The sequence below is a fragment of the Paramisgurnus dabryanus genome, chromosome 13 (genome assembly GCF_030506205.2).
Source record: "Paramisgurnus dabryanus chromosome 13, PD_genome_1.1, whole genome shotgun sequence".
Lineage (NCBI taxonomy): Eukaryota > Metazoa > Chordata > Actinopteri > Cypriniformes > Cobitidae > Paramisgurnus > Paramisgurnus dabryanus.
This window is the reverse complement of record NC_133349.1, coordinates 28,002,131-28,013,105: the sequence shown is the minus strand read 5'-3', so window position 1 is coordinate 28,013,105 and position 10,975 is coordinate 28,002,131. Positions and strand designations below refer to the sequence as shown.

Below are 10,975 nucleotides of genomic sequence, written 5' to 3'. Positions count from 1 at the left end.
GCGCGAGAAGACAAATTTCTTTTTCTTCTTGTGTTTTTATGGCGGTTTGGCAAACCAACGGAAGGGTGCATTACCGCCACCCACTGATCTGGAGTGTGGAGTGAACAGATTTGGAAGAAAATAAATTCATGAAAAAAGGAATATTAAAACCTAAATTCTATCTATTGTTCCTGTGTTTTTAGGTGTTTAAATAATAATTCTTGAATTCTTGATTGCCTACACTCGTTTCCTAACAGTACTTTTAAAGAAATATTGTAAACTCCATCCTAATTCTTGTATTAACTGGAATCTCTCCCTTTCAGAACACTCATTAAAAAAATACATTACTGTTTCCCATTCTCCCTATTTATGTTTACCTATTTTAAACAGACTATAGGTTTAAGGCATATGTCCAATTCTTTGTCTTGAGAAAATGACATTCTTCTTTATTTCCATATCTTTTCTTCTCATTTTCAAAATACTTCTGTATCTGAAAGACATGTCTTCCTTTAGACCCACTGTTCCACAAATGTTGCCAATTCTTACTTACTTCAAATGAAATCACCCTCTTGAATTCAGCTTTTCTCAAAGCTACCCTTATTTCTATTTGTGTATGACTTTCTTTGCTAGCAAATATACTTTTCATTTCCATCCACACATCCATATACCCAAAACCCTTAGGCTACTACGTTTACTTGTAGAAGATAAACTTTACATTCAGACGTTTCTCAATCTGTGGCCTCCGGAGGACGCATTTATGATGTATGCAGCCTAGAAATGTGACCTTCAGAGGCAGCAGCCACATCAGACACCCCTTAAGAAAATAATATAATTGTTATTATATGTTTATAAATGATAAAATCTCCTGTTTTAGAAACGATTGGTATTACGTTTGCTTTTGATAAAAAATTACATATTTGATGCAATACAAAACAAATCCAATAGATGACATTGTTTAACTGCAGTCTTGTATGTTCAGTTTTTGATTGCAAAGACACAATTCATGATATACTGCACAAACCTCAAACTTCTAGGTCAAACCCAAATATTGTAGTCAAAATATTATCTTCTTTCCAAATCAAACGTAGATAATGCAATGACAAACAAATACATAGAAAACACTAGTGAGATCAATTCACAACAATAAAACCTCTTACTGGGAAACAGAAAGGGTGAAGGTAATTTTTTCCCCCAATATTACCAAAAATTAATAAAAGGCCATTCCACTGAATTGGTGCATTTCTGTCCCCAGGACATACTATGTATAAAATTCAAGAAAAAATATCTTGAAAATACATTTTAAGCAAAGTGTCCTGCATGTTAATCTAACACCAAATTTAAACTATATGAGGCGGTTTCCCGGACAGGGCTTAACCTAGTCCAAGACTAAAATGCCTTTTTAAGCTGCTTTAATTTAAAAGCACCATGTCCTGACTCATTTCAACATATATCTGTGACATTGTTTTATCTCAAGATGCACACCTGTAGTATTTTTTGTAAGGTATGTTTGTGAAAACTTCTTTAATGACCTAATACAAATAAGGCCTAGTCCGGGAAACCGCCCCTATAACTAACAACATTTAAATTAAAACTACACTGTAAAAAAAATCCGTAGAAATTACAATGTTTTGCAGCTGGGTTGCCGGAAATTTACCGTAGATTTACGTTTATGTTATTTACTAGCAAGAGTTTGTTCAAAGTAAAATAAATTTTAAATATTAACAAATCTTTATCTTTACAGAATAAAACTATACAATAACAGCCTCATGCAAAGCATTCTGGGAACCAGAAAACATCATCAACCTTTTTCTGTTTTTGCTTCAGATTTTGTTTTCCAGAATGTTTTGCTTGATACTGTTTTTTTTTGTTGTTTTACTCTGTAAAGACAAAGACTTGTAAATGTTTATTGTTCATTTAACTTTGAACAAACTCTTGCCAGTAAATAACATAAATGTAAATCTACGGTAAATTACCGTCAACCCAGCTGCAATTTCTACGGAATTTTTTTACAGTGTATATAGAACACTAAAAAAACAATTTTCATCTATCCTATATCTATACTTTTCCTTTAAATATAAAGCATAAAATTCTTCAGATATCTTTGCTTTAAATATTTTTTACCATTGAAAAGTCATATTTTAAATAAAATGCACAACCCAGTGGTTCTAAAACTGGTGGTCATGGCCCCCTGGGGGGCCCTGAGATGGTGACGGGGGGACCCAGTTTTATATTTTATAAAATACATTAGTTTATCATATATTCTTTGTAATTATATCTCAGAAAAATAAGGCTATTAATCAACAGCAATACATTTTATAATTGAATATGTTTTGTTTAATTAAAAGTTTTGGAATGTTTTAGGTCATACATTTTCTTTGGGGTGCAATGAAGGGATGCCGTACACAAGGGGGGCCGCATGCTGAAAAAGTATGAGAACTACTGCTGTAACCCAACATGTCCCCCCCTCTGAATATGGATGCGTCTGAAATCTCTAAAATGCTACGTTTGGAAGCAGCATTCCAAGGCACATCCAAATCTAGGGTGCATTCCAATTCAGGGGCTGCAGCATTTTAAGGACGTGGACTTTGAAGGCAAGGCTCAATATTTAAAGGCGGCAGCCTCAAAAGGCCACAAAGTGAACTGAAATGAGACAGTCTAGAGGAGTTGCATCATTTTAATGATATTAATTCACATCACTAAAACTATTAAAATTTATAATAGTAAAACCTTTAATTTGCAAAATATACACTTTTATTTAACTTCAGTTTTGAATGTTTATTTCAAAATACCCAGACGTCACGGGTGTGCATTGCATCTTGGGATAGGCTTGGTGCCTCCTAATTCAGGGGCTAAAGGCAAATGACGTCACCGGGCTGCAACGAAGGCTTTCCTAATTCAAAGTCCTTTTTCCCCCTGAAACCAAGGATCCATGGTTTCTGCTGCAATAGGGAGAATTTCTTGAGGGACCTGGTGAACCACTGAGCTTCACAGTAAGAAAATGGATTTGTTGAGAAATATTGAGAATTGTCCAGTCACATAAGTTAAAAAACATAAACAATATCGATATGCTATCAACAAAAGTGGCAGTGTTCATAATTTGATTTGAGCCAAGAAAGCAGACTCGGGTCATCTGCTTGCCAAAAGTAAACAAACAGAGACTTGTGTGAGCAGCACCCCATTCGTAGTATGTATACATGTATTCACACAGAAATTAACTTTTTTCAGCATTATGGATATGACATTTACAGTCAAAATTTTATTTAAATTCTTAGATGATGCATTTTGTGGCATTCAGTGCAATCAGTGAGTAACTTTAAAGACGGTCCCTAAATTCACCACTATCAAATTGTCAATATTGACAAATCTATTTAATCTTGAGCGAATCCCTGAAACAAGTTAAATCTCATTTGTTCATCCATGCTAATTTAGCAAAATATGCTTTTGTTGTCTACAAACAAAACAACACTCTATTGAAACACTCTACTGTGCTCTTCAAAGCACACTACACGCTGGTTTTTGTAAGTGACACGACAATATAATGCGAAGCATGGTTATGTAGATATACCTTGATTAATATATATTCAAACACACACATTATATATGTAAAATGCGTTCGTGTAACTCATGGTAATCCATATGCGATTTTTACGACAGCACTGTAAAAAGATTCTGTAGAAATTACTGTTATACTGGCAGCTGGATGCGAGTAACTTACTGCAAATTTAAATGTATGTTATTTACTGAAAAGAGTTTGTTTAAAGTTAAATGAACATTAAACATTAACAAGTCTTTGTCTTACAGAATAAAATATGAAATAACAGCCTCATGCAAAGCATTCTAGGAACCAAAAATCCTCATCAACCTTTTTCTGTTTTTTCTTTCAGATTTTGTTTCCCAGAATAAATTAATAATTTGCTTGAAGCTGTTATTTTAGTTTTATTCTGTAAAGAAATACTTGCTAATGTTTAATTTTCATTTAACTTTGATCAAACTGTTGCAGGTAATTAACAAATTTAAATCTACAGTAAGTTACTGGCAACCAGCTGGTAGTAATACTGTAATTTCTATGGAATCTTTTTACGGTGTACTTTTTAAAATGGTAAATCTTACCAATAAAAATTACTTTTTGCAAGGAAGGAACTAGAATGTATTTGTTTTCTGAACTGCACTACTAAAAACCTCATTAATCCTGAATGCTGTTACCAGTTTCTATATAAAAAACAACTTAAAAACAATACATTTCATAACCCCTTTAAACAATTTCTTTCTCAAATCATTGGTAAAATAACAGTGAAATAACACAGAATTGTCACAACTGAATTCATTAATTAGATGAACTTCATGCCTGCTTGAGCAAATTGTGTATATAAGAAACCTTAAAGAAGGATAGACTGATGTAATTTAAATGACTGAAACCTGTTTTCATGCACGTGTTTGCCATAGCTTTTTATTAGAACACTATACACTGCAAATTTTAACTTTAAATTATTAATTCATACATCAAAACCAGTTGATCTCAGTTCATTCTCGCTTTCTCTTCTATGAAGTCAACACACCAATGTGTTTCCGCCAGCAAAAAAACAAACAGTCCTGGGAGCAAAATCCTGTGCAAACATTTCAGTAAAAGCCCAGAAGTTCACCCCGTCGGCCTCTTCCCCTATACCCTGATGGGTATGACTTGAAGAGCTTTGCACTGCAAGCATTCCCTGATGCTGTACACAATCTAAACTCTGTCCAGTAGATGGGAGTGAAATTCTTCCAGATGGCAACACCTTAAAGTGAAAAGACAAAATACAGGAAAGATAAATAAAACGTTTAACTGCCTCATACTACAAAAATCAATTGTGGGGGGGGGGGTGGAACCTTACCGTCTAGCCATGCAAAGTGTTGCACTGCTTTCTGAAAAACTTCTTGAGTGACCACATCCATAAACCATCTGCATATCAGAGAAAGTGTCAAATATGCAGAGTCACCTGTTGACAAAATAACTTCACTGAGGATTTTAGAAGTGATTTCCAGGGGAAGCTGTTGAAACAAAAACATACATGTTTATTTATTCTATAAAAGTCATTAAACCGTAGATAAACACTGACTACAGACAACATTTGTTTAGACAAACCTGCTAGATTGTCGTCACAACTTTATACTCTAAATAAAGATTAATACTAAAAATAAAATATTAATATATACACAGTACTGTGCAGAAGTCTTACTGTGGATTCACACCAGCCGCGGAAGAGGCGGCAAAAACGCGTGAACCGCGTCCAGTTTGCAGGGGCGGGGCCAGGGGGGGCCGGGGGGGCACGGGCCACCCCCACAATTTGATTGGCCACCCCAAGTGCCCCCCCTCCCACTCCATCAGTCTCGTCAGTATTAATTATGTACTAGTGGTTTTGCTTTTCTTAAAATAAAACTTTATATTTTAGAGGGCTTTGATTTATTTATATTTAATTATGTTTTTATTAGCTTAAAATATTAAAATATATTTTTTTGTGGAGGCTCCGCCTATGAAAAATTGTCTAGACCCGCCCCTGCAAGTCCGGATTGGGGAGGAACCACTCTACCGTGACATGTTGTTATCGGTGTCAATTAGTAGGCACACACTTATAGTAACGAACGTGGTGGCACCAAGAAGAAGCAAGGAAAACACAGAGGACGGAGAAAGGAGTTTTATGCAGAAAAAGGACAACAAAGTCATAGGTAAGTCTGCTGAATTTTGATTTGTTTCCGTAAATGTGGAAAGTTACGATTAGTAAGTTAGAGCTAGCTCCTCTCTGTTACTGTCGAGAATGCTCATTACTAGGCCTGTCGCGATAACAAATTTTGCTAGGCGATAAATTGTCTCAGAATTTATTGCGATAGGCGATAGTATTGTTGTTCCGGGACCATTATAATAATTCAGGTACACCTTTTCAAAGATCTTTAAACTTTTATTTTTTTATACAATATGTAATACTGGAACTGGAAGACATTTTAAATATCCACAAGAAATGAACAAAATAACCAAAAATAATAAATAATATGGACTTTCAGTCTCTGTTAACAAAAACTGCACTAGAATAGAAACCAAACACAATCAAAAACAATAAATAAAATGGAAATTAAAAACCACACTGTGGTCCTTACACAACCAAAACAATGAATAAAACAGATGTAAACAAAATTGTACTTCAAAAATATTTAACATTAGGCTCAGACATAAAGAGTGATACATTCTTAACTGGTAAACCTGTCAGTTAGGACCTTTGTAAACAAAAAGTGCAGAAGACATGAAGCAGATGCCTTTTCAAAGATCAATAAACTTTCATTTCTAAACAATGTGTAATACTAAAAAAATAAAATAAAATGGAAATTAAAAACCGCACTGTGGTCCATACACAACCAAAACAATGAATAAAACAGATCAAAAAATATTTAACACTAGGCTCAAACATAAAGAGTGATACATTCCTTAACTGGTAAACCTTCCCGTTAAGACCTTTGTAAACAAAAAGTGCAAAACACATGAAGCAGATGCCTCAACAGGTCATATGCAAAAAGAATACTGAGAAAGAGAGAGAGTTTTTATGGCAGATTCCGAGCAAGAAATACCAACATGTTGACTTTGTGTGGCTTAAGGCAGGATCTCTCAGGAGTAGCAATGTTGCCAGCTGTGCTAAACATTCTCTCTGAGCTGGTGCTTGTTGCACAAATACACATGTATTTTTGAGCCAACTTGGCCATCAAAGGATATCTTTTTTGATTGTCATGCCACCACATCAAGGGATCACAAGATGCATCAAGTGCATCTTCTTGTAGGAACTTTGTCAGCTCTGCATCCGCCTGAACTCTTTTTGGAAGTGCAGCCGCCACAGTCTGATTTGTGAGATGAGCTCTTCTGTTTTGAAGAAGGTCACTCAGCCTCTTCTTCTTAGTGGGTACGGCAGGAGTAGGTTCATACTCGTTTTCTCCAGCGGCTTTGCTGCAGCTTTCACCACTGGTACCTTCATCTCCACTTCCTTCTGGTCCTAAGTCCAGTAGCTCTTGCACAAGCTGATGTTTGACATCATCCAATGCATCTGCCTCCCCCATGCTGCCGCGATACCTTGGATCCAAGATTGTGGCCTTTCTCAGGAGGAGTTGGATTGCCGGTGAGCTGTATTTTTCAGTCAGTACCCTGCACATGTTTTGTTTAATACTGGCTGTCAGTGCAGTGTCATCAGGGCCTGGAGAGAGAAGGTCATCTTTAATAAGTTCCAGCACAGGCTTAACTGAGGACACTGTGACATATCTTTCCCCTGAGAGAATGTCTGTGAAGTCAGCCAGTGGTTTCATTGCTGCGTTGATGGACTCCAACACAGAAACATCCTGCCAGGTGGGGTTGAGGTGGCCATGTTTTCGGTCTTCAACCAGCACACGTCTTATGGCGGGGAGTTGCTCCAGCACCCTCTCTACCATCTTCTGCTTAGTGCCCCATCGTGTAACAACATCCTGTAAATGATAATATTGTTCTTGTTCGTTAGTTAGTCTATATCAACATTCTTAAACAAATACTAAATTTTTTACATTTCCATTATTTATCATTATTAATTTGTATGTTACATTGTTTATATGCCAGTGCATACTTAAAGACTAGATACCTACAGGTTATTCTACAGGTCTACAGGCTACTATAAAATAAAAAGCTCTTGGTACTTACAAGGTAGTAAACAAAGTGTTAGGAATATCTGGTCTGTCTATCCATGTAATTTTTAAAGATGTTAAAAATGGTTTCTTAAAGATTTACAGACAAACATTTTTAATCATTACCTGATACCTAATATATTATATGACAGACAGATATAACTGTTAATTTACAGCACTACTAATAATTAGTAAACATTATTAATTATAATTTACTATATAAAATACTGTTTGCTAACAGTTAAATGACAATTAATTAACTATCAATTTACCATCTATTAATGATGGTTATAATAAAGTGTTACCAAACTTTTAAAATATTTTGTCTTTCAAATTAAACTAATCAATGAATTAAACATCACTCACCAATATTAGACTGTGTTGGGGGAGATTAGCCTCACTCTGTGCCTTCCTCAAGTCTCTCCTCTTAAGCCAGCTTAGGTTAAATGTATTGACCAAACTTTTACAGAGTCCTATGGCACGCGCTGTCTGATCTCTGTTGCTTTCCAGACCATGGGACACAGCGAGATGGAGGTTGTGGCCAAAGCAATTGAGCCATGGCCAGCCAAGATTCCTTATTGCAGCAACAATGTTAGCACCATTGTCTGTAGTGATGCAGACTAGTTTGTGCTCATCCAGTCCCCAGTCTGCTAAAGCAGAGTTTAGGTTTTCTCCAAGGGTGTCAGCTGTATGATTATCTGGAACATATCTGGTCTCTAAACACTTGGAGTGCAGGGTCCAGTCAGCAGTTATGTAATGTATAGTCAAGCTCATATAGGGGGTCATGTTTGAACTTGACCACATATCCGTAGTGGCAGAGTAAAATTGGATGTCTTTGATCTCATTTAGTATGTCGTCTTTCACGCTATTGTACAGTTGTGGAATTGCCGTTTGTGACACGTGTGTTCTCCCAGGCAGTTCGTACTGGCTGTCAAATGTTTGCAGCATTCGTCGAAATGACGGCTTTTCGACGATATTAAAGGGCATCATCTCTTTAGCAATGAAGCGAACTACACTGTCTGTGAGTGCACACCATTTTGCACTGTCTTGTTTGTACTTTGTTTGTCGACTAAACGCCCCAGTGATTGTGCACTGTCGGGATGAAGACGACGGTCCATCTCTAACTTTAGCAGTTGTTTTTCCCAGCTGGGAAAACTGCACCGGATGATTGTGTTTTAGGTGCATGTGCATGTTTGTTGTGTTGCCTCTTTTCAGTGCTATGGTTTTACCACAAATGCGACATACCGACTCGTTCACGTTTAATGGTTCACCTCGGTCATTGGGTTTAAATCCGAAGTACTCCCACACTGCAGCTGTAGCGTTTGGTTTTGAAACTAAATCCATCTTTTTCTCCAACTCTCGTCTCAACTAGTGTTTTCTCCTGCTACACTCCGGCGCTCGCGCTCCGAATGCCTACTTTGTGATAGGCTACGCCAGGAGCCCCCCTCCCCACACAGACAATGCGACTGACAAATGACTGAAAAGAGTTCACTCCTCGTCACTCGTTGCACAGGAGTGTTCATCCAGTCTCTTTGGTAAAAAGAGAGACGAGGAAAACAAACAAGAATGCAAATGTAAATTATCGCGGGCGGAAAAAATGATCGAGCTAATTTTATTTATCGTGCGATTAATTGATTTATCGTTTATCGCGACAGGCCTACTCATTACTAAAGTTGAAGACAACCTAACGGTCGGTACGTTAAAAGAATATATAAAGTCACGTTTGCCTTTGCGTTTGTAATAAATAGTGGTGTGACAGATCGCAGTTTATCCATACGGATCACAACCCACGTTTCGACCCGCATGCGATTATCGCGGATTAAAGGGATATAATTTACACGTGTTTTAAAAACTTGCAAATGTCTACCTTCAAGTGATTTTAAGCAATTTAACACTAATAAGGCACTAAGTGAGTAGCTGTATGCAAAGAAAGGTTGAATGTGTCCGGTCCCGATCTAATCAGACGTAATCCTCCATATATCCCTCAAATATTGATGTGTAAACTTTAGGGAGAGTTGCGCTATTGTGTCTCATAGTGTATGGAATAGATCAATGAAAAACAACGTAACGTTTTTATGTGGAGTGACTGTTTAAGCTGCGCCGTCTGTGTGTGCGCGCCTGCACGGGTTTATTTAAGACGACAAGTGCCCTCAATAGTCGACACACGGAGAGAGCTTTGCGTTGATTTGGCGCATGCAAAACATTAACATGTCATACGACTATGAATAAACGTTTACAATTTCCTCAGCCTCTAAACTTTCATTGCTATTAACTGTTTTCCTTTTGTTAAGTACATTTTCTGTTGCATGAAGCAGGATTCACTTTCAGGTGCACAGGCTTTGCGAACTCTGGATAAAACACAAAGTTTAAACCAAGCATTGTCCAACATCTGATCCTGATCTAAACCAGTTTGGATTTATCTGGATTTGTCGACTCCAAACTTACTCTGAATTCTGAAAATTAAGAGTTTGTTGTTCAAATAGCTTCATGCAACAGACCACAGCCTCAGAAGCATATTTAAAAGAAAACAACATAGGAAACATTATTTTTTTCTATACATTAACTCACTGGGGCTCTGTGCTATATGCCATTTAATACAACCAAATGTAATATCTTTATTAAGATGATATGCGGACAACATTCAACTTTAGGAAATAAATTAGTTTATGACTTGACAAAGTAACTGAGAAAAATGCATTATTATTTCTTTAGGGACAGACAGACAGTCAGAATCAGGCGATAGGACCAATGAAAAGGTCTCAAAAAATTGAGAATTTCTTCATTTTGAAGAAAAAAGGAGAAATAGAAGCAGAAAGGCATGAGGAGAGGGATGAGAGGAAGACGCAGCAGTAGTCCACTGACTTTTCTGCAAACCAAGGTATGTGTATTACATGCAGAGACCACAGAGGGAGGTTAAAACAAATACACATCAGGAGGTTTAAATGTACTGAATGTATCAGGAAATGGCTATTGTGTATTAACCTGGTCATTTATTTAGGATATGTATTGAAATCTGTTTTATTTATATATTTACCTGCACTAAGACATTTTGAATGACTGTGTTTTCTTAGAAAATGTACTTGGTGACACACCTGGAGAGGATGAGGGCCCATCATTTGCACTTCAGTGTTCCGCAAGTAAAGGTATATCTGATGTTATTGATCAATCAAAAATCGTTTTTTTGTAAACCAAGTAAAAAAAAAATGTCTTTAGCTTAATATGTTTTACTTAGTGCAGCTACTTCAATCAACTACTTCAATACTTAGAATGATGTAAAATGTGTGAAACGAACAGAGTAAGGTGATCTGGGTGATTGCAATCCCTGTTCAGTTAA

The 10,975-nt window shown here is 36.6% G+C and overlaps 1 protein-coding gene across 1 annotated transcript; it reads right to left on the bottom strand.

The window, feature by feature from the left end:
* Nucleotides 1–6,543: 6,543 nt before the first annotated feature.
* On the bottom strand, nucleotides 6,544–8,985 carry LOC141279935 (E3 SUMO-protein ligase ZBED1-like). The gene is made up of 2 exons (XM_073811499.1): nucleotides 8,008–8,985; nucleotides 6,544–7,449 (listed from the first exon to the last, which is right to left on the bottom strand). Exons 1-2 carry the CDS (start codon nucleotides 8,983–8,985, stop codon nucleotides 6,544–6,546), a joined length of 1,884 nt encoding a protein of 627 aa, XP_073667600.1.
* Nucleotides 8,986–10,975: the final 1,990 nt, after the last annotated feature.

Coding starts and splice junctions, on each gene's coding strand:
- LOC141279935 (XM_073811499.1), bottom strand. CDS start 8,985: ATGGATTTAGTTTCAAAACCAAACGCTACAGCTGCAGTGTGGGAGTAC. Junction 7,450..8,007: donor CCCAACACAGTCTAATATTG/GTGAGTGATGTT, acceptor TATCATTTACAG/GATGTTGTTACACGATGGGG.